This window comes from Protopterus annectens, chromosome 16.part0 (genome assembly GCF_019279795.1).
Source record: "Protopterus annectens isolate FY-2018-M chromosome 16.part0, PAN1.0, whole genome shotgun sequence".
NCBI lineage: Eukaryota > Metazoa > Chordata > Ceratodontiformes > Protopteridae > Protopterus > Protopterus annectens.
In genome coordinates this window covers 697,411,707-697,433,437 of record NC_056750.1, presented here as the reverse complement: position 1 = coordinate 697,433,437, position 21,731 = coordinate 697,411,707, and the positions used below count along the sequence as shown (strand labels likewise).

The 21,731-nt window shown below is 37.9% G+C and overlaps 1 protein-coding gene across 1 annotated transcript in view; it reads left to right on the top strand.

Moving 5' to 3' along the window:
• Window positions 1-21,731, top strand: part of CARMIL3 (capping protein regulator and myosin 1 linker 3) — a 3,552,770-nt gene that overhangs the window by 2,366,481 nt on the left and 1,164,558 nt on the right. Inside the window, exon 9 of the mRNA XM_044058175.1 lies at window positions 8,038-8,113. Within this exon, the coding sequence (XP_043914110.1) occupies window positions 8,038-8,113 (76 nt within the window). The remainder of the gene's footprint in view (window positions 1-8,037; window positions 8,114-21,731) is intronic.

Here is a 21,731-nt window from a genome sequence, read left to right as displayed (position 1 = left end):
ATTGTCGCATCATCCTTGGAGAAAGTAGAATTCTGTTCAGTGCTATGTTCATACCAACCTGGGAGATAAAATTAAAGATCTGTATGATGTGTCTCTTCATATAGTCCAAGGAGGTATATCTTCAGTCATTTACTCCCACATGGACTATGGCTGAGTCATACTGGTACTTACGATCCAGTGACCTAAGTGCATGTGTGATCTGGCAGACTTTGGCCCCTGATAAATTACTGGCCGTGACATTCTGCTTACTCAGCCTGGTGTGTGGGATATCAGTGTCTCTCTTAATGCAGTCACCTATGACCAAAATATTGAATTATCTAGCAGTTTGCCTTAAGAAGTTGAGGCTCCATGTGACATAGATGTATGTGTTGTAAGTGTTGTTTTGGTGGAGTGATTTTGGTGCTGCAGAGGATATTTACTGTAGGTGCAATTCTTGGGAGGTCTTTGGGGTTTAGGAAGATTACATTTAAGAGTGTCAGCATATGTGCATCTGTATGTCTGATTCATAGTTTATGTGGTGGGTATAGAGGGTTTATTGCTGACAACTTAACTGGTATTATGACTGCTTGTAAGTGATAGCTTTGCCTCCAGTCCATCCATCCATCCTCTACCCCTTTTTTTGTAATTTTACACATGGGGTTGGGGTGTCACTTCAACAGTGACAATGTATAAATACATTTCACACATACTTTATCAGTTTAATTAGAAGTATTTGTCAGTAAACATGAGGCAATTACTAAATTGCCTAAAGGTACCCATATCCACCAAGCTGGCTGCAGAGATGGCAGTAGAGTTAATAACTATGGTACAGATACTTTTCACTTGATTAGAAGGCTTCTAAAAGAGTATAGAGTAAAAACAGGAGTTTTAAATAAAAAATTCAAGAGTCCATGCTTCTCAGTGTGCAAAGTAGTTTCTGTTTGTGCATCCAAGGACTTAGGAAGATTCAGAAGTAGTTTAATAGATAAAGCAAACAAGCACACCAACTTTGTACAGGCAATTAAAACTGAAGAAACACACAAATAGCCTTGTGTCCAATCAGAGGGTCACACAAACTTATTCCTCTGTGATTCCCAGCTTTGATCAGACCAGGCTGCCTTTCACTGCCACTAGAGTACAGTCCTAAGTCTCCATAATGTATAATCACAAAGGTAAAGCCCAGAGGTGCAGGACGAACTACTAACAACTGACTTAACCAGGAAATATTCCAATAAAATTGCTGACATTGTGTGATCCGTTAATCAGTTCAGTGAAATGCAAAGGCACTTTACAGTGACAAAGTGCAGCAAAATATAACAAATGATATGAAAATATAGCAGTAGTTCAATCAAAATAAATCATACAAAGGCAAAAATGACCAGAAGTACTAATCTTGTGCTTGGTTTTACTGGATTTAAGTCAAACTCTGAGAAAACAGCAGTGTGGTCATCAAGCTCTGTGGAAATGAATCAAATGACTTTTTTATATTATCAAACATTTCAAATCTTGAAATGGTTTCATCACTTAAAAACAGCAACAGCTGTTCTTTTTATTTTGTCAGTCTTTATTTTACAGTAATAATACATACAGAAGTGCATCTTATGTAACAGTACTTAACATTTGCCCATCATCCCAAGATCAAACAATGAAATAACCTGAGCATGTGCACAGTCGTGCTTTTTTGCTTATTTCTTTCTTCTGAATATATGCTCTGTGCCATATTGTTTTTTTTGGGTAGCAAGTACATATGTATATATATACATTTTATTAGTAATGTATTTGCTGACCGGTAGGTGTTTATGCAAGCTTTTAATGTATACTATAAGCTTTTTTACTTTGTTATGAAACTCCATCACTTTAACCCGTAATTGATGCACCAACCATGTGGGGTTAGTGATGGTAGTATAAATTGTTAACTAGTTTGAGTGTTAATTGTCTGAAGAAGTTGCTCACACTGTGAGCGACGAAAAGCACTTTACGTTTACTTTGTAATAAACCTTTGTCTTTCTCAGTCTCCGTGACTCGTTGGATATCTTTTTTGTTAACGTGGTTTGTTCTACAACTTGGTTTGTTTCTTGAGTCTGTCTATGGCATCGAACGAGCACAGTGAAGATGAGGAAGTAATCTTTTCTTCTCAAAATACTTCAACAAAAAAACCTTCTTGTGAAGACGAAGTTAACCTAACGGCCCTTATCTTGGCACTTACAGATAGAGTCGACAGGCTCTCCACACGCCTTAACTCTCAACTAAGTGCAGTAATTTGCAGCAACTCGCAAACGCAAGATGCGGGTAACCTATCTGATTTTATCCCGCTTGGACAACGGACACCTGTAGCTATTGTTGCTACACCAGTGCTCGCGACTGCTAACAGCAATTCAAGTTTGCCGCTAGCCAGTAACCATTCCGGGCGTCCTCCAGAACCAAACGGAAATAACAACGGAACCAGTGAGCAGAGTAACCGGCTTTGTTCAACTAATAGGAACTGTACAAACACTGTTCCTGCAACTTTCTCAAATGGAAGGAACAATTCTAACAATTTCAACAGCGTTGGGGAGCTTATTGGAGTTCCAGCACTCAAGGACTGGATTACTAATACTAATAGTATAACTTTTAACCAACAGGGTGATATGGAGCAACCGGCTTCCAACGCGGACACTCAAGAGGTTAGTGCAAACACACTTTCCAGTACTTTAAAGCTCTTAGACTCTAAGCTTCTTAAAATCAAAAAACTTCAGTTAGAAGTTAATTACTTCGAAGAATGTTGCAGGCTACGTATAGTCCCTAAGGGGCTAAGACATTTTACTTACCCAATTGGACTGGTGGCAAACTCACCATTCCACCTAGAACTAAACAAGCTCTTCAACGAACAAGGGTATGCACTCATGGAGTGCATTATTAAACACTACAGACTGCAGATAGCTGAACATTCTAGAGAAGTCGAAGAAATGAATGGATCTATTACTAACAATAAAGACTTTCTTAGATATAGATTTGACTACGACAGAATGTTCACGTCTATTGAACAACACTTAACTAAGCTTAAGGCCACTAAAATTAAGAAAATTAATAGAGACCGACTAGCATACGACAATGGAAAAGCATACCCAAACCCACCGGGATCACAGACTGCTTTTGGCGACTCTAAAATAAACAGCTCTGACAACCTGGACTCATTTATTGATGACCAGGACAATAGCTTGGACTATGATTTACACAACTCTACGAATAGACAAAATAACAGGAATAACAACACTTGGGCTGGTAGGTTAAGAAACGGACGACAAGGTACTTTTAACCGAGGCCAACAGGGTGGCCAACCTTCGTACGACCCAGTTCAAGACCAGTACCAAGACAATTCGAACCTGGGAGCTATCCCCAAAAGGCACTATACTAATAACTACAATTCAAATAATCTACAAAATCAACATCAAAAAAACAAATATGGTCCACATACCAAACCAAAGAGATAGACCATGAAGGGACCAAACCTGCACTTTTTAAGAACAAAGCAGGGGACTTTTTAGTCTACAACTTTTCATGTGTTGACATTGAACCCTCTTTAGTAGAATTGTTTGCTAGGGGACTTACTTTTGTGCCTAGTAACCGAATGGACTTGGTACAGTCTATTAAGGACCTTAAACTGTTTGTAAGGAAACTTAACCTTAACATCCTGTTGGGTGACTCACCATTGTTACAAGAGCCTCTTAAAGTAGTTAGTGAATATAATCCTACTCTGCATCCAACATTGTCTACATTTGAACAAATAATGGAACTGGATTTGCGCAGTATTCATAATAGTTTACATAATGGCATTTACAAGAACCCAAGACAACATAGAAACATAAGTGAAGACGAAAAGTCAGCCCTATCCACATTTAAAACCCTTAACATCAGAGCTATTAAACCTGACAAAGGTGGAGGGCTGACTCTATTTGTCAACTATGACTATGTAGACAGAGTAGAAAAAATACTAGCTAACGATACATACAAAGAGGTATCCATTAATGAGGTTAACACTGCTTACAGAATGATTAAAGGCTATTATAGTGACCTTTTTATGGACGGGTACATAGACATACATAGTTACCAATATATTACTATCAACTGGCCAAATATTCCTGTTATGTTTGCAACACCTAAAATACATAAAAACATTTTAGACCCCCCATTTAGACCACTAATAGATGGCCATAACTCTATTACATATGGATCAGCCAAACTAGTGGACAACATTTTGAAAAAATATTTAGCAACTGAAGTCCAAGTATGCAAAGATTCATGGTCTTTTCTGAAGAACTTTGATAACATCGTATTCAGAGAAGACCACAACTTCGTCACCATTGACGTTATTGACTTATATACGTCAATCCCTCATATGGAAGCCATTGAATGGGTTAACCTATTCTTAATTAAAAAAGGAGCCCCAGCTAATGAAATTTTTGCAGTAACAACATTACTTGATATAATTCTGACAAATAATTTTTTTACCTTTAACGACAAGTTATACTTGCAAAAATGTGGTGTTGCAATGGGATCACCCTGTGGGGCCAGTTTAGCAAATACAGTTATGGCTTACTGGGAAGACCTATACATATTTAAGAACACTGAATGGACACCCTTTATCAAGTACTACACCCGTTTCTTAGACGACATCTTTATTTTATTTAGAGGAGACACTAGTAGAGCAGAAAACTTTTTACATTATCTTAACAATACTACAGAATTCTTCAAATTCACATCCAACTTCCAAAAACAATCCATTGACTACTTAGACGTGAATTTATCTAAAGACAATGTCAGTAACCAATATTTTTCTAAGATACATAGAAAAGCAACATTCTGCAACTCGTACCTCCATTACACTAGCCTTCACCCAATTTCTCAAAAGAAATCTATAGTAAAAGGCCAATTAATCCGAGCAGCTCATATGACTACTTACACTAGTGACTTTGAGCTCGAATGTGATTTACTTTCCAACTTTTTTTATGAGAGAGGGTACCCTTGTGATTTTGTAGAAGAGATAGTTCAAGAAGTGAGACTTAAAAGACTTAATGGTATTATACTACCTATACTTAACCAACTAGATAGAGGAGCCAACTTAGACATTAGGGAAAATCAAGACAACTTATTAAAGGAAGCAGAATTTGTAGGAAAAGTAACAGAATCTAACAATGATTTTAAATTTAGTTTCATAACTACATACAATCTGGACAGCGACATTATTAAAAAATTATTATTCAAAAACTGGAGTTTGATTCAGCAAGACAGGAGTATTTCTTATAAACTAGCTGAATGTCCTACGATTTTATACAGAAGAGGGAACAACTTGAAAAACACTTTAGAAAGTAACAACAAGAGTAACTTTAGTAGGAAGAAAGGTATGACTCCGTGTGAAAGTTGCAACATGTGTAAATATATGTGTAGTGGAGAAAATATAGTTATCAACAACAAAAAATATCAAATTAAATACAAATTAAACTGTCTTTCCAAACTTATAGTGTATGTGGCTTCATGTACATTATGTCCAGCTTTCTATATCGGAAAGACTGAGAGGCACTTCAAAGAAACAAAACAAAAAAACAGAAAATGCACTAGTTAAACACATTTTAGCCAACCCAGGCCACAACTTTAAATTTATGGCACTGGACCAGATCCAGACCAATATTAGGGGTGGACCTTACAACTTGTTACTAGAAGAAAGAGAACTGACTTGGCAATGGCGTACTAATGCATTTGTTTACCCAGGTTTAAACGACCATTGTAATATTAGTTGTTTATTAAAACTAAGGAGTTTAAATAGGAAGTAAGCAATTAACAATTTTATTCATGTTAATAGTTTAACTTAACTTATTTTATTTTACTTTACCTTATTTTACTTTACTTTATTTTATTTTTACCCTATTTTAACACTGTATTATTAAACCAACTTTATTTACTTATTTATTACTATAAATAACTGTTTATTCTCTGTTGCAAGTATTAGACAAATGACATACAAGATATATAATATTTAATGGTTCATGGTTTAATACAAATTATATACATATTTTTACATATACACTTCTTAAAGGCCTTATAAACACACAGTAAGACAAGAATAACTATTTAGACTTGTCTTTACACATATACATACTTGCTTTGTGTATTCCTTTTGTGTACTGTTTTGTGACTTTAGCGAAGTGCTGATCAAATTGTTTCAATTAGAATATATTATACATAAACATATAAATATACATTAGGAAGGTCACATAACTATCTTAGTGACCACCTACTTTATTTACCTTACAGGCACCACAGACTGAAATATCCCTGTTGAACTTCAGTTATTTGAGTAGTGCGAACTTGTTTGGTATTATTACAGATAATTGACAATTGTTTAATTATATTGTATTTATAATTATAAATGTATACACACTTTTTAACATTCCAAATTTTAGAGGTCTTTTTGTCTTTGTATATATGTATATACACATATACACAAGTTTTAGGGTTGTTTGCGAGTTGACTTGGCGTGTGTGTGTGTGTGTGTGTGTGTGTGTGTGTATATATGTATACATGCGTATATATACACACACACACCTTTTAGGCAATGAACGTATATGTATATATATTTTTTTTTTTTTTGGGTAGCAAGTACATATGCATATATATACATTTTATTAGTAATGTATTTGCTGACCGGTAGGTGTTTATGCAAGCTTTTAATGTATACTATAAGCTTTTTTACTTTGTTATGAAACTCCATCACTTTAACCCGTAATTGATGCACCAACCATGTGGGGTTAGTGATGGTAGTATAAATTATTAACTAGTTTGAGTGTTAATTCTCTGAAGAAGTTGCTCACACTGTGAGCGACGAAAAGCGCTTTACGTTTACTTTGTAATAAACCTTTGTCTTTCTCAGTCTCCGTGACTCGTTGGATATCTTTTTTGTTAACGTAATTAGAAGTATTTGTCAGTAAACATGAGGCAATTACTAAATTGCCTAAAGGTACCCATATCCACCAAGCTGGCTGCAGAGATGGCAGTAGAGTTAATATCTATGGTACAGATACTTTTCACTTGATTAGAAGGTTTCTAAAAGAGTATAGAGTAAAAACAGGAGTTTTAAATAAAAAATTCAAGAGTCCATGCTTCTCAGTGTGCAAAGTAGTTTATGTTTGTGCATCCAAGGACTTAGGAAGATTCAGAAGTAGTTTAATAGATAAAGCAAACAAGCACACCAACTTTGTACAGGCAATTAAAACTGAAGAAACACACAAATAGCCTTGTGTCCAATCAGAGGGTCACACAAACTTATTCCTCTGTGATTCCCAGCTTTGATCAGACCAGGCTGCCTTTCATAGCCACTAGAGTACAGTCCTAAGTCTCCATAATGTATAATCACAAAGGTAAAGCCCAGAGGTGCAGGACTAACTACTAACAACTGACTTAACCAGGAAATATTCCAATAAAATTGCTGACATTGTGTGATCCGTCAGTGAAATGCAAAGGCACTTTACAGTGACAAAGTGCAGCAAAATATAACAAATGATATGAAAATATAGCAGTAGTTCAATCAAAATAAATCATACAAAGGCAAAAATGACCAGAAGTACTAATCTTTTGCTTGGTTTTACTGGATTTAAGTCAAACTCTGAGAAAACAGCAGTGTGGTCATCAAGCTCTGTGGAAATGAATCAAATGCCTTTTTTATATTATCAAACATTTCAAATCTTGAAATGGCTTCATCACTTAAAAACAGCAACAGCTGTTCTTTTTATTTTGTCAGTCTTTATTTTACAGTAATAATACATACAGAAGTGCATCTTATGTAACAGTACTTAACATTTTCCCATCATCCCAAGATCAGACAATGAAATAACCTGAGCATGTGCACAGTCGTGCTTTTTTGCTTATTTCTTTCTTCTGAATATATGCTCTGTGCCATATTGTAAATGTTGTAAACCATTCCAGTTTGTTCGTTTAATAACTTTATACTGTAGATACTGTGAGATGCAAGCATTTGCTTAATTCCATCCCAAATTAATTCCTTTTCCCTTTCTTCTCTCATTTCAGAGACCTGGCACTTATAGTGGCATCCTTGGCATATAATCAGTGGTTTAGCAAGCTCTCCTGCAAAGACCTCAGACTGGTAGGTATATGAACAAAACAAGGTTGATGTCAAAGGTCATTAATCAATATAGCTGGGCTAATAAATAGACTTGGTAGATACTGCTTGTTAGGTGGCTAGTATCAAGGGCTGAATTCAGTCAATAATTTTCTTCTGTAAGAAACAATGTTTCCCTGTTGCTTTTCATATGTAAAATTTACAGGGCTCTTGTTATTTTTATTATGTGTTACCCCTGTGGAAAGTAGTATTTCCTAGGCCAACAAGAGGCTGTTGAACATGCGACTGTTATTGTTATGTACATAGTGACATAGTGATTTTTTCAGAAAAAGTAAATGCATTCTCAACTGGTAAATCAGATTTCTAGACTGTGTAGAAAAATCATGTTTGGATAGTGTGGTGCAGTGTGAAATAGATGGTATCTCCCTTTTATGCAGGATGTTTATTCTGCATTATAAGTATTCCACACAATGTAAACAGCGAATGTGTTAATTATTCCCACCTTTATTAGTATAATTTAGTATATCGGCTCACTGTAGCTGGAGAAGCAGCCTGCTGACCTCACAAGCCATCTTCAGATTGTTTCTTGGCTGGTAACTAAGGGAATGAGGAATACATATGGTGTCTGCTAACCTAATAACTCTCACTGAAATGTGATCTCTTCAGATAACAGCAGTGATGACAGGCTCCATCTCTTAGCAGTTAAGAGTCAGGTCTTTTATGGAACGTGATATCTTCTAGAGGTCTACTGCTGAGCCTCTGGGCTATATGATGAGACTGCAACTTCAGAAAGAAGGGTTTGTTCATTTGTTTATATATAAAATGTGTGTGTGTGTGTGTGTGTGTGAGTATCTGTGTGCAGTGCTACCCAGTGTGTTTGTATTTATGTTTTCTAACTGTCACAGTTTTCCTGGGATAGGCCATGGCTGAAGAAGGGCTGTTATGGTCCATTGCATGTACTTTAAATAAACAAGTAAATACATAATAAAGCACACATGCAAAAAGAATCATTAGACTTGACTAGTGATCCTGATTTACTTTGAAATCAATTGGATGTACCTAGTGGGTGATCCCTGTGTGTGTGACAAATGACTTTTACATCTCAAATGCACTCCTTAAAATGGAGAACATCGACATTTGTGCTGTAACAGAGACCTGGTTCAAGACAGCAGAAAGTACCCCTGCACTACCAGGCTATAACTCATTCCACAACTTCCTGCCCCAGAACTTGGACTGAAGCTCCAAAGGCAGTGGTGTTTCCATATTCGTAAAATATGCTTACACCTCCAGACTGGTAGCCCAACATAACGCATCAGAGATACTTCAGGTGCAGCTAACATTGGGTAAGACAGCGATTCAGGTCATAGCCTGCTACAGATCCCCAACCATGTCCCAAGACTCACACTCCATGTTTCTAAGCACCCTGGAGAATATTAGGGTCCAACGTAACACTGTCATACTGGGCAACTTCAACTATCCCTCCATTAACTGGGAAAACTACTCGTGTACCAATATACTTGCCTGACGTTTCCTGGAATTCATTAATTCCAATGCCCTGGACCAGCTCGTTCTTACCCCCACTAGAGGTAGCAACATCCTTGACCTGGTCATTACTAACATCGATGACCGTTGCTCTACACCAATACTCAACTTCCCCTGGTTAGATCCAACCACAAACTAATCACCTTGGAAATCCACATCCTTCCCACCCGCCCCGCAAAGGTAGCCACCATGAAAAACTTCTCCAAAGCTAACTTTGGGCTCCTAAAAACAGAGGTGGCTAACTTCACAGCACCCATGCAAATGGAGAATAGTTGCATGACTGCCAAATCATACACCAATGTACTGTATGAGCATGTACACAAATGCATGGATCTTGCCATACCCAGTAGAACCAAGACGCTCTCCTCCAAGGAAGCCAATCTGGTGGTCCCCTGCCATAAACAAACACTACAACAGGAGGAGAAAACTGATGCAGAATAAGTTGAAGTTCCAAGACTGGAAAAACTCCTTTATCAGCCCCAGCAAAAAAATGAGATCCCTCATCAAATCCTCTAAAGCTAGCTATGAAAAACAGAATTGCAGCAGGTAGAAAAAACAACCACAAGGCCTTCTGTAGTTATAATAAGAATCAGCATGGCAATACCCAGATTTGCTCTGAGCTACTGCACAATGGTACCTCCTATACCAAGCCAACAGATATTGCCAATATACTGGCCGACAGATTCAGTGACAACTTTACCATGCTCTCCCTCACCAAAGGACCAATCACAACACCAGTAGATTGCTAGGCACCCTGTATTACTGCTGTATAGGTTAAAACAGCACTGTGCAAGGCCAAGAATACTGCTTCTATGGGATGTAACAATATCTCCAGCTGTGTTCTACATGAACTACAGAGTGAACTGGCACCTCACCTGTGTGCCCTGTTGAATCACAGCCTCACCTCAGGCTTTGTCCTTACTGAATGGTGCACTGCTACAGTCATACCTCTCCACAAAGGAGGAGCAACTTCAGACCTTGGAAATTATCGCCCCATTAGCCTGACGAGTCTGATATGCAAAGCTATGGAGCGCATCATCATGGACCTAATAAACAAGGCTATAGGAAATCTCCAAACTCTGCATCCCACACAGTTTGGTTTTGTGAAGGGTAGGGCATGCCTGCTCAACCTGGTCGACTTCTTTGATTCAGTCACCAGAGCTGTGGATGAAGGCAAGGTGGTTCACACACCCTACCTTGATCTGGCCAAAGCCTTTGATACCATTCCCCACTCAGGAATTATAGAAAAACTCACTAGGCTAAGCATCAACCCCTGTATCACTAGGTGGGTTGTAAACTGGCTTACAGATAGAACCCACAGTGTGAAAGTAGCTGATTCCAAGTCAGACTGCCAACTAGTCGCTAGTTTAGTCCCACAGGGTTCAGTCCTGGGTTCTCTCCTATTTGGTATCTACTTCTTTGAAGTCCAGGCCAACATGAAGGGACTCCGGCTGACAAAGTTTGCAAACGATTGCAATTTGGGAGCTATTATTAACTCCCCAAGTGTTGTTGACATCCTACAGAAAGGCCTCACTGAGACCAATGACTGGTGTCAGAATCATGGCCTTCAGCTCAATGCCAAAAAATGTGTCATCCCCTTTGGGAAAAACCCAGTTCCCATGAATTACCACATCGATGGTAGTCCACTGAACACAGAAGGTGTTATAAGAGATCTGGGAACACAGGTTGACAGCAACCTCTCTTCTGACCACCATATTGCCACTGTGGTCAGAAAGTCCTTCTATGTGGCACACCTCATTACTAAGGGTTTTGCATTCAGGAAAAAAGAGGTCATTGTCTCTCTCTACTCTTCCCTCATTAGGCCAATCGTCGAGTACAATGCCCCATTTGGCATGTACCCCACTAGACACCTGCAACAACTGGAGATGTCGCAAAAGTACCTCACAAAGAGGATCCTAGGCCTTAAACACTTGTCCTATATGGACAGACTCAAAAAACTCCAGCTATTCTCTGTCTCATATCGCCTACTTAGAGTCGATCTCTGCTTGACTTACAAAGCCATGTCTGACCCAGCTCTGTTAGAAATGCTACATCTAAAGAAATCCCAATCCCTCCACACCAGACGCTGCAGAGACCTCAACCTCATTACCACAATCAACAGAACAAACTGGAGGGACAAGTTCATAAACCAGAGACTGCCCATGCTATGAAATAGACTTTCCATACATGTCAAACAGAGCACCTCACTGGCCCTCTTCAAAAAATATCTTGATGAGTGGATGGGAAATAGAAATTTCACCCAGGGGACCACTCCAGTGGCTCTAGTCGTCAGAAGCACTGGGAATGGGTCGGGTGGCATGATACCAGGGTAATCCAATGGGCTAGGCTTGTAAAGGCTCCAGGGCCATTAACCTAGTGCACACCTATGAACCTATAATGTTTAAAGTTAGTTCTAGGTAGTCCAATATTTTTTCTGTTCTAAACAACTTACAAATATATGGACGTGGTATTAGCTGCAAATAAAATGGAGTTTCAATTCATGTTCTTTAAGAAAAATAGAGAATGACTGAAAATTGATTAGACTTCTCAGTATGTTTTGTTATGTTATTTAAAACTGTTCTGACTGCATAGTACAACCAACATAGTATTGAACATCATCTGTAAAGCCTAAACTGAATTTCCAAGTGATGAAGATCCGATCAGGAGAGAACAAGGGAATGATCAGCTAAGAACCTAGATATATAACACATTGCATCGAACACCCAAGGGATCTTCAGATTGCTTCTTGGTATTGGAATTTGTCTCCTTATACAAAGGAGATTACAGTATTTTAGTGTGTTTTCCCCTTCTCTGACTGCCAAACATCTGTCCTCTCTGATCTTCTATACAAGGAGTTTTGTCACTATGCCTCATTGCTATCATAATGTAACCTGTCTTCTGCAGAAATCAAAAGTTATCCCTATTGCAATGGCCTGGAAACCTGTTTTCACTTTCTGGACAAAGGTTAACCCCATTTAAGTGTCAGCACCAATTGCCTACAGGTCAGAGAACTACACACAACCCCTGCTAGCCCCAAGGTTGGATATGAATTTGTTTTCACCATTTGCACAGCTCCATTCATACATGAATTGCATTACTAGACAATTGGATCATGTAACTACTGTAGAGGCCTGATTCCAGCTATAGCATGTATGGTGCTTGGCATGCACACACATGCCAGGTCTCATCACTACCCTCAAAGTTCACCTTGATCTCCAGCCACTGATGGGCAGTAGTAAAGCAGCAAAAGCAGTGAGCCAATAGGCATCCCTTCTCCAGGATGGACAAGCCAGTGGTGGCTACTTAGTCTCATCCTCCCTGAACAACTCTTCCATCTTCCAGACCACTAATTAGTCCTAAACCATCTCGACTGCAGTCAAGGCATTGCTCTTCTTCATTACAGAAGTGTGGAGACTACTTTTTTGGTGTTATTTTTAATAGTTCATCACCCTTGAATTAGTTGCTGAAATGTTCAAACCTCATATTTGTTGTGCTGGAGATGTCATGATCTGCAGCTGGTTACCTGTTTTCATGCGTGACATAAATTTCCATGAAATCTCCAGAGGTTTATGTAAGCTAAAATGAATGATAACTTTAGTGTAACTTATCAAATGATGCAATTCAGTGTACCTATTTAGTCGTGCTTTTTTATAAAGCTTCAGCCTTTATAATGGGTCTGCTGAAAGTAACAAAAACATAGCGACAATGGAGCAAAGACTGTTACAACTTTTATTGTACCAACATAGGTTTTTGCATTTATTCAAGTTATCTGTCTAATAACAGGATTTATTCAGCAATGAAGTACATTTCTGCTTATGGCAGAGGAGCTCAGTGATTGGTAGTAACTGCAACAGACTGTTTCTTTCAATTATACATTTGTGCTTGCTACAACTCTACAACTGCTTGTTACAATTGTATGGTTGCAATAATAAGCACTTTACTACAAGGACAGCATGCAGAAGAGGCCTTTTTTCAGTCCTCAGGTCTGGGGAAGACCTTTTCTTTGCTCTTCAGCTTTGAGTTGAAGAGACAGTAGTTTCAGAAACTGCATAAGGGCATCAGATGGCGTACCTACATGGGAGCTTGAGGTAATTGCCCCTCAGTGGCAGACTCTGGATGGATGTAGCACATCTGATATGTCAGTATATGTGGCATGCCACTTCATGTGCCTTTCTCAACAATAGCAAAACAACATATACAGTATAGGTCTGTTGCAGTAAGCAACATCAGTGTCACCCTCTGCACTATGAATGGCTACCAAAGGGACCAAGGATAGAAAATGCTTAGCGTGTATGAACATTAGGGCAGTTGATTAGTTGGCCTTCCCTCAACTGCTCTGCATGTATACATCATGCTACTTTCTTCTGAATGTATCCTTCCCAGCTGTGATTCTTTCATGGCATTTGGAAGTAAGACATCCATGGGCAAAGTCTGCATTCACATCAACCAGAAGCTCAGCCTAGTGGCACTAATGATAATCCCTTTTCCTATATATATTGCCCTGCAGGAGTATAGTACTATGTTACTTAGCACCAATAAGCATCTGATGCTCATCCTCTGTAAAGGTGTGCACACCTACCATAGAGGACTACAATGTATACTGTTGTAGGCAATGGTAAGGTATTTACAGTTCAGACAAGATCCAACAACCTCATATCTTAGTGTGACCATGCCTCCTCTCAACATCCCACCTTCGCCACTAGAATATGTAGTGACCACTGTTTCTCCATAATTTTGTCAGTCCATACCATCTTGTATAAGGGACTCAACCAACCTTCAACAGTTCAGCAAGAAGTTCAAATGGCATCTCACAAAAGAAAGAGACTGCCTCGGCTTCCTCAACATAATGCAACTTCCTTAACATAATGCAACTTAGATCCCTACAATACGGTAAACAGCTTTCTCATACCTTAATCTACCTAGCCAATGAAATACATTTACTTAATTCAAAACATACCTAAAGTTCACAATTTCCGTCTCTCCCTCTACCACCCTCCTCCACTTCTTACTCCCTTCACCTACAGCTAACCTCATAATTCTTCCACAGCTCAGTTCTAAATTGATTATGGCATTATTTAATTTCCTTCACCTTCCCATTTTCCATCCTCTTTCTCATCCTTTTACAATCATTCACATCTACAATGAAACCAACCATATGCCTGCTATATCTTCCGTCCTTTTCATACACGTCTAAGCATCTGCGTTTAGCTGACACCTCTATTCCTTCTCTCTGTTTTCTTCTAGCACTTCCTCTATGCTTCATATCCTATAATGTATTTTCTTTATATAACCACTGCTATCTATACAAACAAGTTATTTTTTTACCATATTTAAGAATTGCAAATTTTATGTCACATTTATTGTGTTTATAAATCTCGGTTCTTTTATTATCTTAACAAAAAATCCTCTGCAAATATCAACTCTATTATAATGTACTGTGTTTTAAACCTGAACTGTGCCAAAAATAGGTCATCATTAGATCAGTGTTCTACACTGGTTAACAAATCTAACTAACAAAGTAAATGTAACTGATTTTCCTCACTGACTTAATGCTCTTTTTCCTCTGAACTAAACAATTTGCAACAGGCATTTATGTAGAAAAGGTAATTAAATGTAATATTCCTAATACACCGTGTGCCAAACTTAGCATGATAAACTGCATCTGGAGCAGCAGTCAAGTCATGTGCTATTTTACAATGCAGCACAGTGTCTACTGTATACTATTAGAGTGACTGATTCCAAGCTTGCAGGCACTACAACTGCTCAGCTACTGCAGATATGTTACACCTGTAAATACACTGAATTTTCTGAGATGGTCACTGCTTCTTGCACTGACACCAGTGGTTTGGTTATGCCATGGACGACTCTCTCAACAGTAGATCATTTGTTTCATTTCTGCACATATGTACAGTGGTTATGTTCACAGTACTCACACCACCAAGCAAAAAAAGAAGGACATTTGATCGCACCTCTGCATTCTTACTAAACAATGTTCCATCTGCATCCAGACAAACAGATCTTCACATCAATACAATGTAAAATGTCAGATCTGGTGCACTGAGGCCATGTGCATCAGAGTACAGGGAATACAGACTGCTATATTCACTGGTTATGCCTGCATGTATAGTAAGCATGTCTTTAGACAAACACTACTGAAGGAAGTCAAATTCACATTCTTGATGTTGTGCAGCATTGCCCTCATCTGTCTACAGATGTATTCTTTAGTTGCACTGCTGCAAATGCCATAACATTTGCAGACTTGCAATACATGGATCTTGAGGGGCTCAGCACTTAGTGGAGGATGCAGGTCAATAACCACCATCACAATTTATTCAATTTGCCTTTAGTTGGTGGTCACTTTACACAACTCTGGAAGAAGTGATACAGTAACATGCATACCCTTATTTTACAGATGCTGAGGTCATTGCAGAGAAGAGGATGGTGCTTCATAATTGATGACTGTGTGAATGCTGCAGTGACTACATAGCATCAGATGATAGCATTACATTGGGAGCAGGATACATGATGCAGAACGGGCACTCATGGTTCCATAGTCTGCAGCAGTACTGCCATATTGACAAGGGTGCATTATACAGGCAAAAAAGAGAAGCATAAGGATTGACCTAACTAATATGACATATGATGTAATGCATAGGATTAATATGCTGAAATAGACTTGTAAAACTCCAAACATGTTACATAGAAAACTGTGCAAAAAAAGTTGCACAAAAAAGTAAGTTATCATTATCGAAACAGGTAGAAGTGTAAAATGAGTGCCAATGAGCAATTAATGTCCTCATGGTTTCATAAATGAATTAATGGCAATGCAGCATTTGCAGTTACTTCTGAAGAGCTCAGGGACAAACTGATGCTTGTACTGGAAGCACGCACCATCAGCACCTGCTGAACATGTCCTCAAATAGAATGCAACCACAGCAACCATGTTCTTTACCTCACACAATGGCTCTGAATAGTGTGTGTGTGTGTGTGTGTGTGTGTGTGTGTGTGTGTGTGTGTGTGTGTAGGCTACAGATTTTTCCTTTATGTTTGGCTATAATAGCTGACAATTCTTTTTATTCACAGATATGCTGAAGGTTGGCATTGTTGTTGTGCACGAAACATTAGTGGATAGATTCCTCTATGATAACTGACTGCAAGGAAGTGGACAAATCTGAAGCAGACAGATATGACTGACTCCTTTGCACCATATAGTGCTGATAATTGTATTATAAAATTGATCTTAGTTCTTTTTTTGTGGTAGTTGAGCTGGCTATGCATTAATGACCAGCCATGCTACTCAGGCTGACGTTAATAGTCGTGACAGTGATAGTGTTGATGCTCAAGAGTCATGGTGTCCTTAGGCAGCATATGTTATGATGTATTTTGGCAGAGTGCATGTCGTAGTCCATGAAGCAACTAAAGTATCTTTGTATTAACAGCTTCTATTAAAAAGGTAGATGGATGTAGTTATTTATTTATTAACTGCATAGGTGGGCTGGTTCAAAGACCTTTTCAGCCATGGCCCAAGTGAGATACACAAGTAAAATGATCAACAACAAGAAATAAACAGTCATAGGTTCATAGGTGTGTACTAGGCTAATGGCCCTGGAGCCTTTACAAGCTTTCCCATAGGATTACCCTGGCATCGTGCTACCTGACCTTAGTTCCCAGTGCCTCTGTCGAGTAAAGCCACTGGAGTGATCCCTGGGCTGAATTTTCCATTTTCCATCCACTCATACAGTCATTATAGCAGTAAACAAAGCATAACTGCTTAAAGATATTAAGTTCATTAAGATCCGTTCATACAAGAGCACTCAGTAGTTAAGATAAAAAATATTCAGAGTAGTTTTTCATTTTCCAGATGAGTATGCAATGATTTCTTTAAATATATAATATCATCTATCTGTCTTTCTGTCTAATACTTTAGGGACAAAGCTCCAGGAGGCAAGGGCTATTTTGGAGAATTACCTTTCGTAAACAGCTAATGAGAATGGGGGGGTCTGTATAGCTGTATGCAGTCTGAGTCATGCTCTGTGTTCTGAAAGGACAATTTGTTAGGAAGGGAACAGTATCTGCAATGTAATATTTTTGAGAAAAGAGTCTTAAGAAGAGAAGCCCTAGTGCTAACTGGAAACCAGTTTGAGTTCATTGAGCTACTGCACTGGTGTTGCTTTGAGTCTAGATGAGTGAACCTAAGGATTTTGTTTTCAGCAATTTGAAGACAGTGTTTTGTCCAGGACAAAATGCAATGATATGAAGAGTATCTTATCTGGGTACAAGAACTTTAATGGCGATGGTTCACCTGCTTTTAGTGGTGAGGAGCTTAAATAGTTTGTATGAAAATTTTGAGTTGAAATAAGACTTCGCTGATCATCCATGCCTGCTTTTGCTGCTGCTGCTGCATCTTCATGATAGAAGGATCATGCAGGTGAAAATATTGCAGCAAAGGATATTATAGGTGATGCCCTTGCTTAACATGCAGGCATGCTGGCACCATGACATTGATGCAGCAGAGTACAGGACTGTATCTGTTCTGCAGGACAGTAGGCATAACTGAGGAGGGGGGGTCATATTTTGCATGCAATGACTGCCCATTAAATATGGAAGAAAATGGCTTCCAAGATGTCATTTTTGATTTGGTTGGCAGGAGTTTTTAACTATGGCTGTTGCCTAGCATATGTTCTGCATATTATAGCATGTCACCATACCAGCACCACCATAGCAGGTCGCAACTTAAAACTTATAGCTCCTTTGCAGGATACACCAGCTGCATAACAAAAGGAACATGAATGTTTCATTACTTCATCACCTTTCCAATGTGGGCCAGTTGCTAAAGTTTCCATTTAAGCTTTTCCTGTGTTCACAACAGTGTGGTTAATGCTGTATCAGCCCAGTCCTTTACCACAAATACTGAATCCACAGCTGGGGGTACTTTGAAGGGTGCTAGATGTGTAGTGATATGCCCATGGCAGACATCATTAGCATCTGTGGTAACCGGTATAGTTGAGCTCCCTGGAGGAGGTGGTAATATCTAACACTATGAGTCCCAACACCATGAAAAATAAGCTGTGATTCAAACACAAAATCAGCAAATTGTGAAATTCACTGCTACACTTTTCCAGCATGGAGGTCCCCCTTCACCACTTAAAGGTTGAGGTGGATGCACCCCCATACATCTTACCTATAACTCCTAGGTCATTGTAACTTAGAGTACACTTATTATATATCACTTTTATTTGTACATGTTCATTCACTTGCATACTTCTTCATTTCTGACCATTCCACTTATGATCCTCAAACATTCAGCAGACACCATTGTTGTTGCCTCCTGAATCTTACTATTCTCTGTGTCCTGTTAACTTGTCATGGAGATATTGAGAATATGTAGTATGTAGGCACTGTTTATAAATGCCCCTTTGCTGTTTAAAAACTAAATACCTCACTGCTGCTGCTTTATCTTCTATATACTGATGCTAAAGAATTGTATATATTTCTTTCTTTTTAATCTCCCCAAGTTTTTGGGGGTTGTAATACCATGATGGGAGTGGACCCCATTCCTAAGTCAAAGTATGATTAAAGCTCATGAAATTAGTATGGTTTCAGTCTTTGATGTTAGCCAGAAGTGCTCTTTGCAGCACCTGCAGAGTGCCCAGCAAGGCCTCCTCCTGCAATTTATACAGAGTTACATATATTGCTAACATATCTTAAGTACGATTATAAGACCTGTTGCTCCTTCTACTATCTGAACTGTCTGGGTTTCCTTCTTCCACAATGCCCTTGTTTCTGCCTGCAAATCCTGGTATTTTATGACTTTGTTTCTGTCTGTAAGACACTGTAGTCACTGGGTGTAGCAATTTCACTGATCAATGCCACTACTGTTTCTTTTCATGAACTAATATTTCTGTTTTTTTTTTTTGCATCTATTTTTTGAACTGTATACAGTTCTTCTGCCATTAGTATATCACAACCAGCAACAAGATATGCAACCATTTCCAATTCTCTTTTACGAAACCTTCATTTGTCTTTTTCTCCTCGTGTTCAACGGACTTTGTAAACTACTGTGTACATAGTCCACTTTCTTGGGCTGCCAATATTAACCTTTCGTCTTTTGATTTATATTCACATCTTCTTAACCATTTCTCTGCTTGATCCTGATCAACATGAGGTTGTTCCAATAGATTTTTAGACTTACAACTATATTTATGCATTTTCCACATTTCTTGCCTTCTCATCGGATCCTTCACCTTATATTCTAACAATTTATTTAGTAAAAAACATGTAAGCGCTTTCGGGCAGTATTCCTATGCTTCATCAGCCATAAAATTCTATTACAAGCCTAAACATTTTAAATACTGTTAAACCAATCACTGCTAGCAACCTTTTTTCCCTTGAGTTACATAATTAGTGGAAACCAAGTGATTTAAAGTAACCTAACACTTTAGCAAAATAAGTACATTTTAGTATGTTCCAATCAAAACTTATATAATAGATTTCAGATATAATAAATAAGACATATATTGCAGATATCTAAACAGTATAATATACATCATGTATAAACCATTTCATCATGCTGTTGCAAGTATACTTAGGTTTTGAAAAATTTAATGCTAAACTGCATCAACAAAAGCTAAAACAGTCCTGCCATCCACTTAGTTAACTACGTATACATCTTATGTGACATTTACAATAAAAACTTGGACTACTACATGAGTGCTCACCAATCTACTAAGTTGTTCAAAAAAACAAACACATAAACAACAATATATATATATTAAAAAATATATATATATATATATATATATATATATATATATATATATATATATATAAAACCCCCCTTTTTTATACACTCTTTTTGCCTTGGCTGTTAGATATACATTTTTATAGTAGTTACAGGTGTGTCTGCTTATCTATATATATATATATATATATATATATATATATATACACATACTCCTCACACTATTATTTATTCATTTATATACTCATGTATTTCATGCTTTCACTGTGTGCTTATATACATAAACTTTTTTTATGTTAGCAGTATTTAGCTGTGAAGTTTGGTTTTGTTTTTTGTTTTTATATATTATACTGTTTAGATATCTGCAATATATGTCTTAGTTATTATATCTGAAATCTATTATATAAGTTTTGATTGGAACATACTAAAAAATGTACTAATTTTGCTAAAGCGTTAGGTTACTTAAATCACATGGTTTCCACTAATTATGTAATTGGAAGGAAAAAGGTTGCTAGCAGTGATTGGTTTAACAGTCTTTAAAATGTTTAGGCTTGTGATAGAATTTTATGTCTGATGAAGCGTAGGAGTAGTACACGAAAATGTTTTTTGCTAAATAAATCTTTTGGTTTTATGCCGTGTGTGTCCTTTGCCTGCTTGGAATTCTTGCATCATATTTTTGGAGCTTGGTCTGGACTTCACCTGGTACAGTGGTTTTGTTTGGATTTGTTGCATTATATTTTTGGAGCCTGGTCTGGACTTTATCTGGTGCAGTGGTATTGTTTGGATTTCTTGCATTATATTTTTGGAACCTGGACTGGACTTTATCTGGTGCAGTGGTTTTGTTTGGATTTCTTGCATTATATTTTTGGAGCCCGTCTGGACTTTATCTGGTGCAGTGGTTTTGTTTGGATTTCTTGCATTATATTTTTGGAACCTGGACTGGACTTTATCTGGTGCAGTGGTTTTGTTTTTGCCTATATTATAGTACGATCAAAAAATAATAGAGTATAGTGCCCGAGAGTTTCTAAAGCCATTCACTGATCAGTTGTACTCTTCACTTCTGCCCACTGTGTGTATGGCTACACTAAGTGATTTATGTCTTTCAACGCTGTAAAAACTTTGTGCTCTCATGCTTTTGTTCTGCAACTAGTAGTACATGAAACAGATAAAACTCCATGAACCAGATAAAGCTTCATGCACTATAAAAATTACAGTTGTCTCAGTGTTACCCAGAAAACCGCTTAAAACGAGACTACCAGTCAGGGGAAGAAAAACATGTGAGATGTGTTTTATGAGAACTACATCTCTTTCCAATTTAAAAAATGCATATTTGCTGCAATAATTCTTGGTTCTTTGATA